Source organism: Stegostoma tigrinum, chromosome 40, assembly GCF_030684315.1.
Source record: "Stegostoma tigrinum isolate sSteTig4 chromosome 40, sSteTig4.hap1, whole genome shotgun sequence".
NCBI classification, from domain to species: Eukaryota; Metazoa; Chordata; class Chondrichthyes; order Orectolobiformes; family Stegostomatidae; genus Stegostoma; species Stegostoma tigrinum.
The window spans coordinates 4316887-4338714 of NC_081393.1; the positions used below are offsets into that span (position 1 = coordinate 4316887).

The window sequence follows — 21828 nt, forward strand, 5'->3', positions numbered from 1 at the left end:
GTGTACCTTAAAGTTTACCTTATCCCGTACTATGGCCTCCATTAGCTTTTCCAATATTGATGTCAAGTTGACTGGTCTTTAGTTTCCGAGGTTATCCTTTGTCCTTTCCTTGAGCAATGTTGTCCTGTTTGCCATCCGCCACTGCCCGGGTCTAATCCTGTGTTCAGTAAGGTCTGGAAAATTTCTAACAATTGCTCTGCAGTATGTTCCCTGATCTCTCCTGGCAATCAAGGATTCATCCCATCCCCCCAGGCTTAACAACTTCTCTACCCACAAAGCTGTCTGCCTTCTTAGTACCTCTTCTTTATCTATCGCTATACTGTTCAGTTGCTCAACACCCATGTTTTCAGCTAGACCACTGTCACCACCTTCTAATTTGGTTAAGACAGAAACAAATATTAATTTCATACTTCAACCATATCCTGTGCTTCAGACAGCAGCTTACCTTACTTATTCCTTAAGGGCTCTACACTATCCTTCACTAATCTTTTACTATTAATAGGCTTGAAGAACATTTTACCATTTGTTTTAGTGCAGCCTGCCATCTTTCCCTCATACATCATCTCGGCCTTCCTCATTCTGCCTTAGCCTTTCTCCTGCATTTGAGATACTCTTGTTGATTTCTATTGCTGTGGTTATTCTGGTATACCTTATATGCCTCCTTTATCTTCCTACTTTCTCATTAATATTTTAGTCATTTGGGTTACTCTAGCTTTGGATATCCCGTATTTATTTTCCTTTTCTGCTCAGGGAAATCCATCTCTTCTAAGCTTTTGTCTATCGTAAAAATGATTCCAATGTCCCAAATCCCTCCCTTCAACAACATCCCTCCAGCCATGTATGTCCCTCCCTGATCTGTCTTTGCCTAAATGTTGAATCTCGTGGCACAGGTGGTATTTCTGAGATTAGCCTTTGAGGGAATACAATGTAGGTCAGCAAAAATGATACCTGGGCTTGAGGGGTTAAGTCATGGGCGAAGATTATATAAATTAGGTCTGTTTCAACAGAATTTAGGAAGTTAAGTGGTGAATTGATCAAATCTTTGAGGAAAAGACAAGGAATATAAACTACTATCACTTGTTGGAGATTCTACAACTAAGGGACACTGTCTGAAATTCGGGCTACATTGTACAGGAGAGATGTTAGGGAGCACTTCTACACACGAAGGGTGATGGATGTTTGGAACTCTCTTCCACAAAAAGCATTAGATGCAAGATCAGGTGTTAATTTTAAATCTGAGATGTACGACCCCCTTTTTAAAGCCGAGTATTGACGGATACGGGCCAAAGGCAAATCTATGGGGTTAAGCTGTAGCTTGTCATGATTTTAATTGCAGTGTGGAACGGCCTCAAAGGGCTGAACAGCCTGCAGCCATTCCTATGTTTACCCATCCCAACATCGCAGGCCCTATCATGATATGGGCTGCTTTCAGCACAGCCAACGCATTTTCACCTACTTTTGGTCCCAATTAGTTTTTCTGTTTTCCTGGTTCCCCTGATTTCCTATTATTCATTCATTTGTTCCTCGTCTTTCTCTCTCAGTGGGCTCTGCCTCCATCTATCATTTACTCTTTTACCCCAACAATCCACCTGTTGGCAGCATATATACATTTTCCTTGCTACTATCTCATTCTGAAGAAGGGTGACTGGAGCCCAAGCATTAACTCTGCTCTCTTTTCGCAGATGCAACGAGGCCTGCTGAACTTTGAGCAATTTCTGTTTTTGGTTTGGAATTCCAGCATCTACAGTTTTTTGTTTCAGTTTATGCAACTAGATAGGATGGTTTCACAATCCTTCTAAATCTTCAATGATGCCTTGATGCTATCCACACAGTGATGATCAATCTGTAGTTTTCTGGTTGCTTAGTTGAATTGGGCTCCTTGGATTTCAAAATTATTTATTTCTTTCAGCATATCCAAATGTAGGTTATCTGCTGTTGGAGAAAATCACAGACAGCAACAGAAAACGAAGGGATAAGAAAGATCGACACATTTAACTTGTGGAGGGCTCCTTGCTTCTCTTCTCTATTTCACTCTCCTTACGGTATCTGTGTTACGCTTAGCTTATCTGAAGAAGCTTGTTACAATGCTGAATTCTTCTGAATGCATAACAGAAAAAGTAAGGACATCTGGTTTCAATGTCCCAAAAGTAAAATTGTCTCCTAAATATCAGTTGGTTTCATTTGTTTATCCAATCTTCCATCAACTCCTTGCACATTCTCAGAAACTGTTGCAAAACTCAGCATTTGTGGAGAGAAAGCAGAGTTAATGTTTCAAGGCTATGCTGCCACAGCAGCTGAATTTCATCAGTTACTGATTTTATGTCTGATGTTCAGCATCCATAGTTCTTTTGTTTTTGGTTTTTGTTTCCTTGCCACATTGTCCTCTTTTAAAGTCCATTCTTCACATTTTCAGTTCATAGTTCAAAAATAAGAAGGTACAGTCTCTTACATTGCAGCATTATGACTCAGAAACCCTGTCTTGCTGCCAATGTCAACAGGTATGAACATTACCTTTGGTTACAGCTGAAGAGTAAGCCGCAAATAATGAAACAACAGCTCATTTCAAATACCTAAGTTCTGAAGCAAGTCCCAATCTAAATGCCAGACTGTTCTCTTTACGACTGTAACTACGTATTTATGGGTTTTTGTTTCTCCAACAATTCACAAGATGATTTCTATACACCTCTGCTATCCTTTCCATCTGCCAAAAATCGCAGCACCATGTAAAAGTGACCAGCAAAATAACATGCATGACATCTTCAGGTACTGAATTTTAAAAGTCTTCAGCGCTTGAGAAATTTACAAAACAATCATGTTTGAAAGTGTAATATAATGGTTCCCTATTGTCCAATAAAAATGTTGTGAAAAACATCTGCATCACAATGCAGTAATGTTATGTGTCAAAGGTTTCGAGTGGAAGTAGCGAAGGGAGTCCTATCTGATTCCAGGGCACAGCCAATGACCAACTTGTTGGAATCCAACTTGTTGGAAGTAATACCATGGGATCCAAGAAGATAATTATTTTATACATTAATAATTACACTCAAGTGTGAACACTGTGACGTCAAATGCCTCTTTTTAAATGGCCGAGGAAAGAACTGCACACAAATTCAATGTTTGCATTTGACTGAAGACTGCACAATTTCAAGTCTAATGTATAAGCTTTGTTAAGGTCCTCTGTTGGAAAATAATTTTCTGGTATTTCCCATTTCAACCCTTCAAGCCTAGTCGCCAAGCCAAATGTTTGGCCTTTTTTTGCCTCTCCTGAGTGTTTAGATTACTTCTGTAGTTGGAAGCAATGTTCATTTGTAATGCTCCATACGTGAATGTCGGGTCAATTTGATAGATCACTGGTCTTTTCTGGCTAATCATCTTTCCATGCTTGCATATTTTCACACAGACATATTAAGCAGTCTTTTTTCTTTCCCTGACACATAAGGTGCTTTTCAGCTACCTAGCCATTTCCAAACTGGTTTTTATCTGTGCTCCCTTTGATCACTGATTATCAGCCACAGCTTTCCCACAATTTCTGCTAGGAATTCTCTGCTGTGTAACTCATTCCTCTGCTGGATTAATATTTCTTTTAAAAAATCAACTTACAATTTTTATGTGGAAACAATTCAATTAAGTTAGTAAATTTGAAAATTAGTACTGGCGCCAACCTCAATTTTGATATAGCAATGAGCAATTTCAAAATGGTTGACAAATGGAACCAGGCCACTCAGTGCACTTGTGTAACAAAGAAATACATGAAGCACTTATCAGGGGTCTCTGCTGGCATGTTGCTACGGGTTTTGCTCTGTTGATAATTGTTTCAAGCGACTTCCATTTTATGGTTTGATGTAATGTGGGTTTTTTTTTAAGAGCTCATTTCCAATCACGTAACCAAGAAAATGCCAATTATTTCTGCAACAAAATATTGTTGATATGCAAATCCAATAAAGGTAAATCCATTGGGAATTCAGAGTGCCAATTTTCTCTCTGATAAATGAGCACAATGCAACTGTTGACTTCTGTATTATATACAAATCTGATTATAAACAGCCTTGGCATCCCCAAGTGTGTATCCGACATGAGGTTCAGCTCTTGTAGAATATTAAAAGACAAAATTATTTTGTTGAAAAAGTCTATTGTGAACACATTACCAGCTGTAAAGAGTTAAAATGGTTGAATTGCCAACATCACACAGATAAATGCTAATGATAAGCCTGTGTCTAGGCATGGTGATAATCATTAATGATCTCTATGAGTCACACACAAATATCTTCAAAAGTACTGCTGAGGGAGGGGGTGGTGGTGGGAAAGAGGAATATTATAGAACTCTTATCCATTAATCATATGAATGTTTTTAGTATCACCATACAGGGATTTTACCAAAACCACAAAATGCTTCGGAAAGAAAATGACCTTTTCTGAGAATTTTTTTTCATTATTAGAAGCCTCAGTTGGTACTCAAAGAATTTGTTTACAATGGGATTGTCAGTGTGGGATGGGGGTGGGATGTGGAAATATCAGTTGCTATTCTCTTCTTTCCTGTTTTATTTCTCATTTTCTCACTTTTTGCCCTTGTAAACCCTTACCTTTAGGAAGCACAGATGTCTTGCTGCGATTGTACAGGGTCTTGGTGAGACCACACTGTGTGCAGTTTTGGTCTCTTTATCTAAGGAAGGGTTTTCCAGCTATGGAGGTAGTGCTAAGAAGCCTTAGAAGACTGATTTATGAAATAGCAGGACTGACATACGAAGACAGACTGGATCAGTGAGGGCTATATTCAGGAGTTTCAAAGAATGAGGGGTATCTCTTGGAAACTGATAAAATACTAAAAGGGCAAGGGAGGGTAAACATAGCAAGGGTGTTCCCAATGAAGAAGTCCAGAGGCCAGAGGTCACAGTTTAAGGATACAAGGTAGTACATTTAGGACTGAGATGAAAAGAAATTTCTTCACCCAGACGGTGGTGAGCCTGTGGAATTCTCGACCATAGAAATCAGCTGGGTCCAAAATGCTGAATTCAAGAAAAAGTTTGTTTTAGTTTTTAGGCCTAAAGGGATCAAGAGGCAAAAGCAGGAACAGGATACTGAGTTGGGTCATCAGCCATGATCAAACTGAATGGTGGAGGGGGCTTGAAGGGCCAAATGGCCTACTCCTGCTCCTTTTTTTTATATTCCTAAGTACAGTCAAGTTTAGGACCAAAGGAAATCTGGAACAACTCCAAGTTATTCTTCTAATGCAACAAAGTACTAAATAACCCAAATAAATTGCTCTGGATGGTCCTTATTGTACAACAGCCATCAAGTCTAAAGTTGTATTTCGTAAGTTGTTCCTGTTTTTAATGCTAGAATTTCTTTGAACATAGAACGTAGAACAATGAACATAGAACAATACAGCACAGAACAGGCCCTTCGGCCCTCAATGTTGCGCCGACCTGTGAGCTAATCTAAGCCCCTCCCCCTACACTATCCCATCATCATCCATATACTTATCCAAGGATAAGCAATGTTCATTTGTTCAATGGATGCAAGCAATGCTGGCAAGGCCAGTATTTATTGTCTCATCTATCCAGATTCTCACGGCTCTCTTAAAATTTGCAAAGCCATTTTTTTCGACCTTTCCTTCCTCCCATTTTTTAAAAACTTTATTCTTTAGCTAGGAGTACACTGCCTTTTATCCACTAATAAACTCCTCTGAGACATTTCTCTACGACTGCAGAAATTTAAATTGTCATGTGAAACTGTCTTCATTTATGCTGGCAGTACAGAACAGAAAAAGGGAACAGAAGGGACAGACAGGTTAAGCAAGTGGACAAAAATTTGGCAGATCGAATAAAATACAGGAGAATATGACCTTAGGCACTTTAACATGAAGAATCGAGGAACTGAATATTCGTTTAATGGAGAAAGACTGCAGTAAGCTGCAGCACAGAGGGAGCTGCGGGTTCCTGGGCATGAATCGCAAAAAGCTGGCATAAACGTTCAGCAATAATTGAGAAAACAAATGGAATGTTGGCCTTAAATTTTAACGTAGTGCAGCATAGAAATAGAGAAGTCTTGCTAAAAGTACACAAGGCAAATGTCAGACCACACGGAGAATACTGTGAACAGTTTTGATTTCCTTATGTAATGAAACATATACTGGAATTGAATGCAATCTAGAAAAAAATTAATTGAGTGGACAGTGGGTAAGGAGGCACTGGTTGATGATGCAAGATTGAGTAGACTGGGTTTGTACTTCCAGCAATTGGGAAGAATGAAAGATGATCTTATTGAAATGTCAACGATTCTTCAGGACTTGACAGGGTAAATAGGGAGAGATTGTTTCTCCTTGTGGATAGTCCAGAACCAGAGGACATAATCTCAGAGTCAAGGGTTGCCCAGTTCGGACAAGGATGAGGAGAATTTTATTCTCTCAGACAGTAGGGAATTTGTGGATTTTTTTTACCATAAAGACCTGCCAAGACTGAGGAAGAGATACTGGACCTGAAACAATTCAGATTTCTCTTCACAGATGCTGCCAGACCTGCTGAGCTTTTCCAGCAACTACTGCTTTTGTTCCTGTCAAAGCTGGATCATGAAGTATATTCAGGGCTGATTTAAGATTTTTAATCAATAAGGGAATCATGGATTACGGGACAAAGGCAGGAAAGAGGAGTTGAGGATTATCAGATCAGCCATGATCAGATTGCATTGTGGAGCATGGTCAATGGTTTCTGATTACTTGGGATAAATTGTGTCATTTGATACCTATTTACAGCACTGCAATGGTTCGCATTTGAATGACATTGTTTTGTTGAATTTGCTACAGCTTAGTACTGGATCACTGCCAAAAACTGAACCTGAATCTAGTTCAAAACTGTAAAAATGGAAGAATTGAACATCAGAACCCTCAATCTGCAAACCTTATTGTCACTGCAGAAAGATGGTACAAGAGAGATACTAAGATATTATCTTTTATCTCAATGTGCCATCAGGCATTTCATTCAATCATCATGCTTTCAGAACAGAGCAAATTTGGATGGAAATTGCATGACGAATGTTTGTTCTTACTGCAAATCAGTCGTGGGTAATCTTTACTTTTATCTTTGTTCTTTACTTACCGTTTCAGTTCTCTTCAGCCATCTGTGGTGCATACCCATTTAGTGAGAAACCAGGCAGGGGATAAGTTTCCAGGGATGTAGACAGGCCAATTAGAGGGGAGGCCATATAGGATTTAGTGCTTGACAACAAACCAGGTCAGGTGTCAGATCTCTCGGTGCGAGGGCATTTCGGTGATAGTGATCACAACTCCCTGATCTTTACTACAGTCATGGTGAGGGATACGAGCAGATGGTCTTGGAAAGTATTTAATTGTGGAAGGGGAAATTACAATGCTATTAGGCAGGAACTATGGAGCATAAATTGGGAACAGATGTTCTCAGGGAAAAGCACGATAGAAATGTTGTTTAGGGAGTACTTGCTGTAAGAGCTGGATAGGTTTGTCCCTCTGAGGCAAGGAAGGGATGGTAAGGTGAAGGAATACTGAATGACAACACATGTGGAACATCTAGTCAAAAGGAAGAAGGAAGCTTACTTAATGTTGAGGAAGCAAGGATCAGACAGAACTCTATAAGGTTACAAGGTAGCTAGAAAAGAACTGAAGAATGAATTTAGGAGAGCTAGAAGGGAGCATGAAAAAGCCTTGGCAGGTAAGATTAAGGAAAACCCCAAGACATTCTATACTTATGTGACAGACAAGACGATGGCCAGAGTGAGGATAGAGCCTATCAGGGATAGTGGACAGAATGTGTGCCTGGAGGCAGAGGAGGTAGGAGACGTCCTTAATGAATACCTTGCTTCAGAATTCACCAGTGAGAAGGACCTTGTAGTTTGTGAGGACAGCGTGAAACAGGCTGATATGCTCAAACTGGTTGATGTTGGGAAGGAGCATGTGTTAGAAATTTTGAAAAACATGAGAATGGAGAAGTCCCCTGGGTCAGACAGCATATACCAAAAGTTGTTACAGGACGTGAGGGAAGAGATTGCTGCACCTTTGGGATGATCTTTGCATCCTCACTGTCTACTGGAGTTGGACCAGGTGACTGGAGGTTGGCAAATGTTATTTCTCTTTTCAAGAAAGGGAATAGGGAGAATCCTAGGAATTACAGACCAGTCAATCTTACTTCTGTGGTGGGCAAATTATTGGAGAGGATTCTGAGAGACAGTATTTATGATTATTTGGAAAAATATAGTTTGATTAGAAATAGTCAGCATGGCTTTGTGAGGGGCAGGTCATGCCTCACAAGCCTTAATGAATTCTTTGAGAATGCAACAAAACACATTCATGAAAGTAAAGCAGTGGATGTGGCGTATATGGATTTTAGAAAGGCATTTGATAAGGTACACCATGGTAGGCTCATTCAGAAAGTAAGGAGGCATGGGATTCAGTGAAATTTGGCTGTCTGGATACAGAATTGGTTGTCCAATAGAAGGCAGAGGTGATAATAGATGGAAAGTATTCAGCCTGGTGCTCGGTGACCAGTGGTGTTCTACAGGGATCTGTTCAGGGACCTCCAAGATAATAAAGTGTGAAGCTGGATGAACACAGCAGGCCAAGCAGCATCTCAGGAGCACAAAAGCTGACGTTTCGGGCCTAGACCCTTCATCACTGTTCAGGGACCTCTACTGTTTGAGATGAGGAAATGGAAGAGTGAGTTATTCAGTTTACCAGTGACACGAATGTTGGTGGAGTTGTGGATAGTATGGCGGCCGTTGCAGATTACAATGGGACATTGACAGGATGCAGAGCTGGGCAAAGAAGAGGCAGATGGAATTCAACACGGAGAAGCGTAAAGTGATTAAATTTAGAAAGATGAATTTGAATGCAGAATACAGGGTTAACGGCAGGATTCTTGGCAGTGTGGAGGAAGAGAGGAATCTTGGGTCCACATCAATAGATGCCTCAAAGTTGCCACCCAAATTGATCAGGTTGTTAAGAAGACGTATGGTGTGTTGGCTTTCCTTGGCAGTGGGACTGAATTTAAGAGCCGCAAGGTAATGGTGCAGTTCTATAAAACTCTGATTAGACCACACTTGGAATACCGTGTTCAGTTCTGGTCGCCTCATTATATGAAGGATGTGGAAGATTTAAAGAGGGTGCTGAGGATGTTTACCAGGATGCTGCCTGGACTAGACAGCAGTTCTTATGAGGAAAGGTTGAGGGAGCTTGGGCTTTTCCCATTGGAGCGAAGAAGAATGAGAGAGGTGACTTGATAGAGGTAAGATGACGAGAGGCATAGATAGAGTGGATAGCTAGAGACATTTTCCCAGGGCAGAAATGACTATAAGGGGGCATGATTTTAAGGTGATTGGAGGAAGCTATAGGGGAGATGTCAGATGTAGGTTCTTTACACAGAGAGTGGTGGGTGCATGGAATGCACTGCCAGCGGTGGGAGTAGAGTCAAATACATTAGGGACATTTAAGCAACTCTTGGATAGGCACATGAATGATAGTAAAATGAAGGATATGCCTGTTGGTTTGATCTTACAGTAGGATAATAGGTCAGCACAGGATCAGGATCAGGGTCAGGGTTAGGGTCAAGGTTATGGTTAGAGTTAGGTTCAGGGTTCGTGTCAGGGTTCCGGTCAGTGTTAGAGTTAGGGCCTACAAAAGGGTGGCACAATGGCTCAGTGGTTAGCACTGTTGCCTCACAGCACCAGGAACCAAGTTCGATTCAAGCATCAGCCTGTGTGGAGTTTGCACATTCTCCCTGTGTCTGGTTTCTTCCCACATTCCAAAGATATGTGTGGCAGGTGGATTGGCCATGCAAAATTGCCCATAGTGCCCAGGGAAGTTTGAATTAGGTGGGTTAGACATGAGAAATCAGAGGTAGGGGAACAGGTGTGGGTGGGATACTTTTCGAATGGCCTGTTTCCACACTGTAGGGTTTCTATGAACACCGTGGGCTGAAGGGCCTGTACTGTTCTATGTTCTATGGATCAGCCAGTGACAGATATTCTGACAGAATCATCAAGACAGTTCACCTTGTTATCTTTTTTCCTTCCTATGGCCTCCAACTGATAGCTGACATCAAGAATTCTGAGTCTAGAAATTCAAACAATCTTCGAGACAGCACAGATATTTAGACTTGGCATGGTAGAAATCTGGAACAATGTCCTCAGAAAAGCTGTTTACTAATATCAAAATGGAGATCAATAAATTCTTGTTTGACAATGGTACTGGGGTGGATTGAGGCAGAATCCAGGGAAACAATTATCTCATGAAATGGCAGAACATGCTTGAAGAATTCCGGCATTCCTTGACGTTTACAAAATAAGTCGAAAGTGGTTGGAGCATTATGCAACAATGACCCGGGATCCTGAGCCAGTCAATTCCTTTCCCACTTCTGTCCATTCTTTGCTTTCATTTCATCAAACTGCTTTCTGTTTGCTGCAATTTTGAGGTTGTAAGATTGTTTTGTTTGAATATGACACGGTGGCTCAGTGGTAAGCACTACTGTCTGACAGCACCAGGGATGTGGGTTCAATCCTAGCCTCAGGTAACCGTGTGGAATTTGCACATTCACCCCGTGTCTGCTTGGGTTTCTTCTGACTGCTCCAGTTTGTCTCCACAGTCCAAACACTTGCAGGTTAACTGGACTGGCTGTGTTAAATTGCCCATCGTGTTCAAGGATGTGCAGATTAGGTGGATTAGCTATGGGAAATGTGGGGTGGCAGGGATTGGGTTAGAAGGGTGGGATGCTTCCCAAAGGGTTGGTGTGGACTCGAGTGTGAACGACCTGTTTCCACACTGTATGGATTCTATGATCCCACCTCCCTGTTTAATTTTAAGATAAAGGAATTCATTTGTCAAGTGCCAAATACTGCTTGTTTTATGGCAACACGAGACCCAAGTAAAAAAATTTGCTGGGCTCATTCTCACATCTGTGACAAAGACTGTGCGTGTCTTAAGTAAACAAAAGATGTCCTTCTGGTGGTCTCCTAAGCAGAATATGGGAGAGGATATGGACTCTGGTTCAAGAGACTCAAACTGTGATCGCTTAAGAAACTTAGAAGATTCAACCTGGTGTGGCTAGGGTCATGAAATTGCTGCAACAGGCCTTACTGTCAAAAATCAGGGTCTTTCTGGAAATCAAGAGAAGAACCTCTTGATAGTCAATCAATTTACAATTCAGTGTGACAGGTAGAGTTAAACTTGTTGGAAGCTGTGGATGATGTTGGACTGATAAATGTGAAAACTCTATCTCTTTACTTTGTAAGCAGTGAAATGTAACTGAAAGACGGGGCATTATGGTCATGTTTAAAATTTACATAGGGATTTTTCTGTCAATTAAAGTAAAATATTTTTCAAAAAAGGATGTTTGGACAAAAGTTTTGTTTGAGTCATTTGTTGCAGCAAAAGTTTTTAAAACCACAATACCTTGTATGATAATTCCTTCAGCTGTAACCGGTATCCAAAGCACTTCTGAAAAGTTATCAGTCTTTACGGCGTTCATTACTTTTGAAATTGGCACCTCAGCCAACAAAGATCAGTCAACAGTTTTAATCAGCTGATGGTAGTTAGTATCACTGTCTAGTGCAATGAAGTATCACTAAACTAAGTCTCTTCTTAGGGTCCTCCATAAGGCAAATGCACCCAGTAGACCAAATTAAGAAATAAATGTGCAAATAGTGCATGTTCTAATTTGACATGAAGAAATTTGACTGAAGAATTATGCCATTGCCCAGGAGGGAATCATGTAAATAATGTTTCCATGGAAACAAGGCACTGGGAAACAGGTCTGTGAAGGCATTAAACAGTTTGGCATAGTATCTCACCCGACCTTCAAATCAGACAATAATGAATAAGAAGGTGTTGGTTTTATCTCACTTGGGTCACTGAGAAATAAGGCAAAACTAAGTTACAGAATGTAAACATTTAAAAACTTGTCATAGCAAACTTCATTCTAACACTTCGATATGTTATTGTCTCCATTGTGGTGCAATAATTCCAATCACTCCTATTTTTATGTCAATAAAAATATAATAATTAGCAACTTTCCTAATAGGCCAGAATTAGAAATAAAGGAGCTCGGACAGAGATGCCGTAATTCTCAAATAAAAAGCTGAGTATACAAGAAAAACACAGCAGGTCTCTCAGCATCTGAAAGAGAAAGGTAAGAGTTTTTTCATGAAACACAACATTACAGACAGACTGAAAAAGACTTTGCCGCAGAGAAGCAAAAGGAACAGACAGTCATGAGAAATCTGTAAACAAATTAAAATTGGAATAATTTTAACAAAGGTGAAAGCATCCCAGAAAATTATAAAAGGGTACGCAGTAAGTAATGTAACTACTTATCTCTGCGGTTAGTTTTTGAGGCGGATGCGCAAGAACACTCACTGTAACTAGCAATGACCTTTGCATATCCATGCAAATTTGTCTGACATCTTTAAAGATGCATCGCGTAATGCTCAGAAAATAATGCCACTGAGAAATTTAGAAGCATGAACAAAATTGAACTAACGATACAAAATCCAACTGTGCAAATGTTAATGTAAACTCCCGTTTCTCCATAATGAACACATTTTTTCTGATGAATGAATCTGATTTTTCAGTACCTTCTGGCAGTAACAGCACATTTTCAGAGCTTGAATGTCATATTGTAGGATGATATTAACATTGATCCAATTTCACAAATTAAAATCTTTTTATTACAGCATGTGGGGATCATCATTTATTTTCAGTGACAAGAATTCCCATTGTATACACCCGTTGCAAGAACTATTGCCAGACAGAACAAAAGTTTTAAACTGATGTTTGCATTGATCTGATTTGTCAAGTACAAAGAACTAATTACATTATGTAGATATTCCAACATCATGCCATTTGGTCCAAATGATCAATAATACTAGTGATATTTGTCCATCACACCTCCACCCCTCATCTCACCAGATAAACATATTCTTCAAATCTTGCCTTCCTCATATATTTCTTTTGCTGCACCTTAAAATCCACTCAATTAAAATTATTTCATGTGATCCTAAGTACCCACTCTAAGAACCATCTAAGTCAGTTTCTCACTAATCCCTCATGAGATTTTAGTGGTGAGTACCTTAAAAACAATTGTCCCTAAATTTGAAGCTCCTTACAAGTGTCAATATCTCTTCATCAATGCAACTGAATCTGAACAGATAGGTCAAGTTGTAGTTGGGGGCTGAGTAAGGTAAACAGGGGGTCAGTTGAATAGTACTTCAGAAATAGCCTTAAAAATCTAAGTTTTCCTGAGTAACTATTTAATAGCCTATGGTGGAACCCTTCAATTTCCCAGAGTTAAACTGATTCTTTTGAAGGGTTTCAGGTGTAGGAAATTACCAAGCAAAATCTTCAAATTCCCAAGCAGGGCTGCTATGTTGGGTATCCTCAGAGCCGCCATGTGCAACTTTCATCTATGCTGTAGAAACAATTAGGTGGTTATCAGAAAATCTGGGCCAATATTCCCTCATTAGGTGGCAAAGGCAAAAATAAGGTATTCTCCGACAAGATCTGGTGATGTTTTACAGATCTGTTTTGGCAAAAAACAGAGGCAAAATGAGAGAAATCATTTTTAAAAAGCTGAAATCTTGCTATTTACTGTAGAAAATATACTGTATATTCACATAACTTTTTATACACTGGTACTGCAATTTGAACCACTGCGACACGTGCCTTTACATTTAAAGTCACAATGTTACCTCATGTGACCATCTCATTCAATTTAGCCCACACTAAAGCTGTCTGTCAAGACTGTTTCTAAAATTATTAACAGGCCATTTACTGTAGTGATGAAATCAATTGACATTCTCTGTGTACAGTTGCTCGGTAGCTTCTTCATTAAGCAGAGCAAATTCATCACAAGATGAATCTGCAGCTCATCTATTCCAATAAGGGTAATCTCTGTCTTACAAGGATAATAACAGCAACACATAATACTAGTGATTGCAATGAAACATCCTTAACTAGCTGTTCTCTCACAGATAAATTATATTCCCTTTTATTATCTGCCTAATAATGGTGGTCTTCCACTCTAATAAACATATGGGCGATGCAAGGTATCTTATTTCTAAAACCATAGTTCCTCATGATCTGGGCTTGTTTGTGTCTCTTATTCATGTATTCACCGCTGATTGTCTAGTGTAAAAGAGTCAGCGATATAATTGCAATAATGAAGGTGATCCTGGCTCTAGTTCTTAGAAAATGAAGTGGTCACCTTTGACAGACGCTTCCCTACAGAGGCAAGTTTCATTCTCAGTAGAGCCAATTGATGAAGGTGCTGACAGGTGTCATGATGCCTCTCCACAAGGATAAGTTGAAAATTGGCAGAATAAGACTTTTTCTCATTCACCTATGGCAGCGTCCAAGAAACATTCATTCACTCTCCAAATTAGACACGGGAGTCCTTGGAGATGGAACTTTCAAAGCAACTTCCAGTCAGCAATTTTACCTCATCTCCCTCAGGACAGCAGAGAGTATCCCAACTGAATAAACTTTCTTCAAAGCATGCATGTATGGTCTCCATGTACAATATGGGGTAAATTTGCAAATTTGTGCTCCAATTTCGAACTTTTACTCACTGGGAGTGCATGTTATGAGTGTGGATACCTTTCTGTGTTAATTTTTCATCTCTTCATTCCTGAATTCATAAAATTACATATATATTGCAAACATTCCTGAGCCAAAACAACTGTCTACATTTATGGAAAAACCATTTTACACCTGTCATTTCCTGAGTCTCTGTCACATTTCGGGTTGATTTATCGTGCAAATGATCTGATTTTTGCTGGGCTTCTTCCAACATCCTTTTCTTTTGGAAAGGGTTGGATGCCAGTTTCCTTACAAGTGCAAACCTGAAACTGTTACTCTCTGTCACAGTGAGTGAATATAGGCTATGTCTTGTGAATTAATCTCAATCTCACAATATGATGTGTGGAATACAGAGGTTTTCCAGTACTTTGCCTGTCAACTTGGAAGGGAGAAAATATTCATAATTCTACACCACTGACCAGATATAATTGCAAAAATATGACTCACAAAAGCAGAACCTTCACTGAGTTACCTTGTGACAAATTTAAAAATGTTTTGCTTTCATAAATGAAGTGACTCCTGAAAGAGACCAATCTTCCCACAGCGTTCTGGGGATTCTTTTTTAAATGCTTCATGTATAAACGTGACACATAGGAAAAGACCTACTAACCTATCAGCTTAACCTGTGAAGGTGCTTACCCCATTGCATTAATCTGAATCTTTAGCTGCACAAAGTATGGTATAGAAACCCAGGGCATTTATCCATGTAATTGCCTATTTTGCTCCTAAACGAAACATGTAAACAAAACGTTTGTCATCTCATACAATTAAAAATAAAGCTTGTTTAGATATCACCTGGACTCATGTATTCCATTCTCATAAAGTTAGACTCAACTTGTAGAACTGGGGTATAAACATAATGCCACGGTAAAAAGAGTTGAATTTAGAGGAGGAAGTGCATATCACTTGTATGGTCTTCAGAGCAGAAAATTAACACTGGACCTTACTGAAATATTCAAAAGGCTGAAGGATTTAATTGGGAAGATTAAAAAGAAACTTTCTGCTGATGGGGACAGAGGGGTGGATTGAGATCATCTGGAAGAAGGGTTTCTGAAATTATCTTAAATTTCGAGATGAGATGATGTCAGGGAGGCCTTTTCATGTAAAGGTTAGTGGAAATCTAGAACTACAACAAGGCTGTAATGCTGATGATTGTGAAATAGTTAAAACTTTGTTAGATTCTAGTTATGTAAGGCAAATGGAGGAAAGATGGGCAAAGTATCTTCTATAAGGTTAGCCATGATCCAAATGAATGGATCAGCTTCAAGGGTTGGCTGACCTCTTATGTCCCTATATCATTAAGAGATTGTTCCATTAAGTACTGTGCTTTCATTATGAATTTTAGTGCCAGTATTAACATTCAGGAACAAGAAGCACCAGGATCTCAGCTCTCCTCAACAGCTGCCAGCTGCATAATGCTGAACAGATAATGTGTGACAGCCAAGCAGATCTTTACCTGTCATGAGATATACCATGGCATATCTCTGCAAAGTGTGTTTGAAGCTACAGAAATGCAAGTATATTCTCCAAGGAAGTAACAACCTTTTATGAAATGAATTTTTTGAAGAGACACTGGAAGCACCTCTTCCTTCTTCTCCTTTAATTAATCTGGAATATTTCAACGAACTCTACTTGCTAATTCACCTTCCTAATACAGACAGTACAGTAAATCCTCACCATTCATGTCATCAACACAGTGTTCAGAAAACATGTAAAAGGAGCATAAGGAAATGCAAACACCAAAGGAAGTCAGTCTTTTTTTTCTGGAAAAGACTTAATTGGAAAAAAGCAGTAACTGAGAAATAACCTGAGGATGGAGAATGTGTTAATAATGGACTTAATTAAAATCTAAACAAAAAATGATTTAAAAAAAGCTTTTTTCAGGATTTGTGTAAAGGAATTGCATGCCTTCTCATGAATTTTTAAAATCTGATTACCAAGAGAAAGGCTGTGTTCATAATTTCGATCAAAGAAGTTCTGAATGAGTTACCGTCAGATTCATAAGTGCAAATGAAAACTGAATTGCACGAGAAAGCATGGACCAGTATTCATACCAATGTCTTTTTAAATACGCTATTATTGCATTACATAATTTTCTTTGACTCACAACGTCTGCTGGCTGATAACAAAATCATTATGACAATTATTTTAGTTACATTTTTCTGGTGGCTGGTCAGCTATTAAAATGACAGAAATTAATATTATACTTAAAAAGTTCATTACTAGGAGGAGAAGATAAGTCACATATCATTAGTCAATTTCTCAAGAACCTCTTTATTTATTAAATCATGGGATGAGTGATCATTAGCACGACGAGCATCACTATCCACCCCGAACTGCCTTTGCCAAAATGGTGAGTTTCTTTTCGAAACTGCTGCAGCCTGTTTGGTACATCCACACTGCTCGTAGATGGTGACTTCCAAGTTTTGAACCAATAATAATGAAGGAACAAGGACAGACTTCTGAGTCAGGAAGGAGAATGGCTTTGCAGGGGATTTGCAATTGGTTATGTTACCATGCATCTGCTACTCTTATTCTTCTGATAGGTTCTGATTTTGTGGTGTGCTCTTCAAGGGCCTTTGGTGAATAACTGGAGTGCAACTTGTACAAAGTACACACTGTTTCAACAAAGCTTTGGTATGAGAGGGAATGGACTTATAAAGTGGCACTTGGGCTGAAAACTTGCAAAAAGCATTTGTGCCATACAAATGCCAGGTAATGACCATCTCCAACAAGAGATTATTCAACCATTGTCCCTTGACATTCAGTGGCATTACCATCACTGAATTCCCCATTATCAACATCCTGGGGTTACCATTGACCAGAAACTGAAAAGCACCAGCCAGAAAAATATAACAGCTCCAGTGGCAGGTCAAAGATGAGGAATCCTGTCATGAGTGACTCACCTCCTGATTCCCCAAAGCCTATCTACCACACTTTGGAAAGGAAAAAATCTCAAATGTAAGAGAGATGGAAATAAATCTTGAACTTTCTTCACAAAATAAGCAAACTGGAACTGTGAATTATTTTGTTTCACATGTGCAGCGGTGTGAAGAAGACTTTTATGGCAGTCAAATTTTTCAAATATGTAGGTTAAGATCGATCAAATCTATGCTGTTAGTAACAATTTATTGCATCAAATTAACAACTGGGGGGGGGGAAATTAAAACTATTTCCAGGTTTGTTGTTTGGGTTATCTTGAACAATATTCTCACCTGTCTGGTAACCTGGCAATTCTTTTCAGATTTTTTTCCCCGAATGTCAGTTGTGATGAGAAGTTGAATAATTTTGTGTTTTTCAATTTATAAATAAATTTTAATAAATTTATGCAATAAAATTTAATTTTAGTTAGAATCCTGAAGCAGTTATTTGAAGCTAAGAAAGTTTAAACTTAGATAACAGGGCGTACAGCTGGGTGAACACAGCAGGCCAAGCAGCATCAGAGGAGCAGGAAGGCTGACGTTTTGGGCCTAGACCCTTCTACGGAAATGAAGCCTTCCTGCTCCTCTGATACTGCTTGGCCTGCTGTGTGACCCACTGTGATAACCACACAGTAATGTTTGCCATACAGCAAATTCCACTGGTCAATAACTGTTCCATGTGCCCCAAAAAACAGGCAATGCTAGTCATTTCTCTGTCAAGGTATTTGTTCCATTAGAAAAATATGCTTAACGTCATTCTCACGTGCGTTGTTCCATGTTCAAGAAAGCATTCAAAATGCCTTCCCAAACCTGTTCCTTTTTTAAAGGAGGCTGATGCAACAATGCTGACCCAGTGGCAAGAGTTATCCCACCCCTTGTCAATTAAATTTTTTTTTCACTGTGATGCAATACTCAAGTACCTGAAGACATCTTGTTTGCACTCAATTGAAATAAAAGTCAAAATACAATGCACAATACGGAACAGGTTTTGTTTTGGGTAAACATGACAGTCGCAGCTTCAGTGTTAAGTGGGTGCATTTTCACCAAATTATAATTGAATAAATCTCTTCTTATGGCATTAGCCTTACACAGACTATACGCTATTGCATTTCAAGCATTCATCTAAATAGTTTTAAACATCTTGAGGATTCTTGCTTCCATCGCCTTTTTAAACAGTGACTTCCAGATACCCACAACCCGCCGGGTGCAAAAATGCCTTTCCTTAAATCCCCTCTAAAGCCCTTGCTTAAAACTATGCCCCTGGTTACTGACCCCTCTAGTAAGGGGAAAGGTTTCTATATATCCTGCCTGTGCCCCTCAGAACTTTGTACATCTAAATCAGGTGCCCCCTCAGCCTAAATTCTTGATCTTGAGAGCTTGATAGCTTCTTATTTGATTAATCATGTAACTAAGTTTAAACTTTTGGAGATAGTAAGAACTGCAGATGCTGGAGAATCTGAGATAACAAGGTGTAGAGCTGGATGAACACAACAGGCCAAGCAGTATCAGAGGAGCAGGAAAGCTGACGTTTCAGGCCTAGACCCTTCATTTCTGTAGAAGGGTCTAGGCCCAAAACGTCAGCCTTCCTGCTCCTCTGATGCTGCTTGGCCTGCTGTATTCACCCAGCTGTACACCCTGTAATCTAAGTTTAAAGTTTCTTAGGTTCAATAACCGCTTCAGGATTCTAACTAAACCCTTCTGGTCTGGAATTTTCAAACGGAAACACTAATACTGAGATAATCTGTTTCCTAACTGTTTCGTGCTAACTCTTTTCACCAGGAGAAATGCTTCTTCCACTTGACCCCAGGTAAGTCTTGCGTGAAACGCTCGAAAAAGCTCTTCCAATCTCTGTGTTTTCTAAGCTAAAATCAATCTTTGATTATCCTAAAACAAAAGCAATCAAAAGCCTCTCAATAGTAAAACTCTCACATAATGAACAATTTCCAAATTCAACTTCAGCAGCATTCTCAGTCACCTGCTCTCTAATAAAACTGAATCAATATCTTGGCTCCAACAAGATTAACAGGGTCAATTAGGAAATTCTTCATAAACTCAGACCAAAAACCGACAAGCCACTTGTTCAAAATTCAAACTCTTAAATAAATATCAATATAAATCATTCACCTTATATCATGTTACATTATTTTATGGTCTAACAGTAACATTATGACTCCTGTACATCTACATAACTCCATAAAAAATAAGTAATTTACTTTGATACTTTTTCTCTGAAACTCAAATGACATTCAGGCCTGATTATTCAAGTTGAACTTTAAAAGGAACTAATTTAATCTTGGGTGGGCTAATGTGGACGGCAGGTATGCCCAGCTTATTACTGTATAAAATGGTATGCAGATTAGCTTAGCCATATTTGGATAAGTACAATGGTCTCAAGAGCTTCAGACTGTAATTGAGGAAAATTATTAGCAAAGGTACATTTCTCTTATTCTCAACCATAAATTTTCACTTTAGTATTTCTAGAACCAATGAAGTCCTCAAAGTAAACATATTTGTGCAGAGGAAGTACAATTCTCAGAAATATGCGGCATCAGTTTAAGACTGAAATGAGGAGGAATTTCTTCTTTCAGAGGGTTGTGAGTCTTTGGAACTCTGTGCCACAAAGAGCTGTGAGGTTAGAATTCTTGTGTATGTTTAAGGCGGAGATAAATAGATTTTGATCAGTCAGGGCATCAAAGTTTATGGGGAAAGGGCAGGGAAGTGGACGTTAAGAATGCTGGATCAGCCATGATCCTATTGAATGGCAGAACAGGCTTGAGGGGCCAAACAGCCTACTCCTGTTGGGAGAGATAATGGGAACTGCAGATACTGGAGAATCCAAGATAACGAAGTATGAAGCTGGATGAACACAGCAGGCCAAGCAGCATCTCAGGAGCACAAAAGCTGACGTTTTGGGCCTAGACCCTTCATCAGAGAAGGGCCTAGGCCCGAAATGTCAGCTTTTGTGCTCCTGAGATGCTGCTTGGCCTGCTGTGTTCATCCAGCTTCATACTTTGTTATCCTAGCCTACTCCTGTTCCTACTTCTTGTAGTCTTCTAATTACTTTCTTCGAGACTCCAACTATCCCTTTGGTGACTGGAATGTAGGATACAGAATTTGGCTAATTAACAAAAAAAATTAACCTCTCTGAAGGTCAAACACAATTCCATCTTCTGATTCTACTCTAAAGGTCTGATGACATAATCACATCGCCTCACTCATATTCATGCACTGCCACAAAAGTTTTGCATGTCATCAACATAATGTAAAAGTTCCTGTGCCAGCTTTGCAATTGCAGTCATGTTGGAGCTAAACTGTCATGAACGTCCTATCAGAACAGTAAAACATATTTGTCCATGATTCTGTATGAGATTTGTAAAGCACTGCACAACAATATTTTGAATTGATGAGGAAGACAGAAATGAAAGACAGTCACTGTTAAAAACAAACAGTTGGGAAAATAATATTTTGCCCAATGCTTAATTTTTTATAGTCTTACCGAAGGATTTTGCTTCCTGTTTATTCAGTGAGATTATTCTACCTTCTGGCTGCTCATAAAGGAAGAATTGGTAGCGGTGGTACCCTGTGCCAGATGGTGGGGTGGGTGGCCTATACTCTGTATTGCAATGAAACAAAATTAAAGTCATAAATACCAACATTTCACATTAAGGGGACCTTCACTGAGATAGCAATCATAGAACATTTTTTTAAAATTAGATATATTTATCAAATGCATCAACTGTTTCAAATGTGTACTGCATTTACCCTGGCTGTCTGTAGTAAGCAGCATAAATATTAAAATCAAGTGGCATGGAATTTTTAAGTAGATATATCCTGATATAACCATATATATTGAACACAAAAGCAAAACAAAATCAGATCTGAATATAGTAGTATGAAAGAAAACTGCACATGTTGCTAAGTACCAGAATTTGGCTGTTGAGCTTAGCTGCAGATGTCAGTAGAGTTCAAAGGAAAGAGAAGTAGTCCTGTGGTTTGGATTCTCTCGAAGGTATGCAGAAAACTCAGAGGAAGAGATAGCAAAAGAGTAAAGAAAAGTAGGTAACTGGATGAACAAAAAGAAGTTACTGGAAAAGGTCAGCAGGTCTGCAGCATCTATGAAGAAAAATCAGAGTTCACATTCCAAGGAAGGGGGGTCACCAGACCCAAAACCTTAACTGTGATTTATTTTCACAGATGCTGCCAGACCTGTTGCTTCCAGCAACTTCTGTCTTTATTCTTGATTTACACCAACTGCAGGTCTTTTGATTTTTATTTCGGTAATTCAATGAACTCAGGGTAAGAAAAAATTCAATC

At 39.2% G+C, this 21828-nt stretch overlaps 1 protein-coding gene across 6 annotated transcripts in view; it reads right to left on the reverse strand.

The window, feature by feature from the left end:
* The window catches only part of LOC125448069 (phosphatidylethanolamine-binding protein 4), a 383111-nt gene that overhangs the window by 62396 nt on the left and 298887 nt on the right, over positions 1-21828 (reverse strand). For 5 of the 6 annotated variants that reach the window (XR_007246641.1, XM_048523049.1, XM_048523051.1 and 2 more), the window contains one exon: positions 21011-21127. The exons of the other annotated variant lie outside the window; for it this stretch is intronic. Coding sequence is in view for 4 of the 5 variants with exons in the window: in XM_048523049.1 (XP_048379006.1) it covers positions 21011-21127 (117 nt within the window). In the remaining variant the exon portion in view is untranslated. The remainder of the gene's footprint in view (positions 1-21010; positions 21128-21828) is intronic. 6 annotated transcript variants of the gene reach the window in all.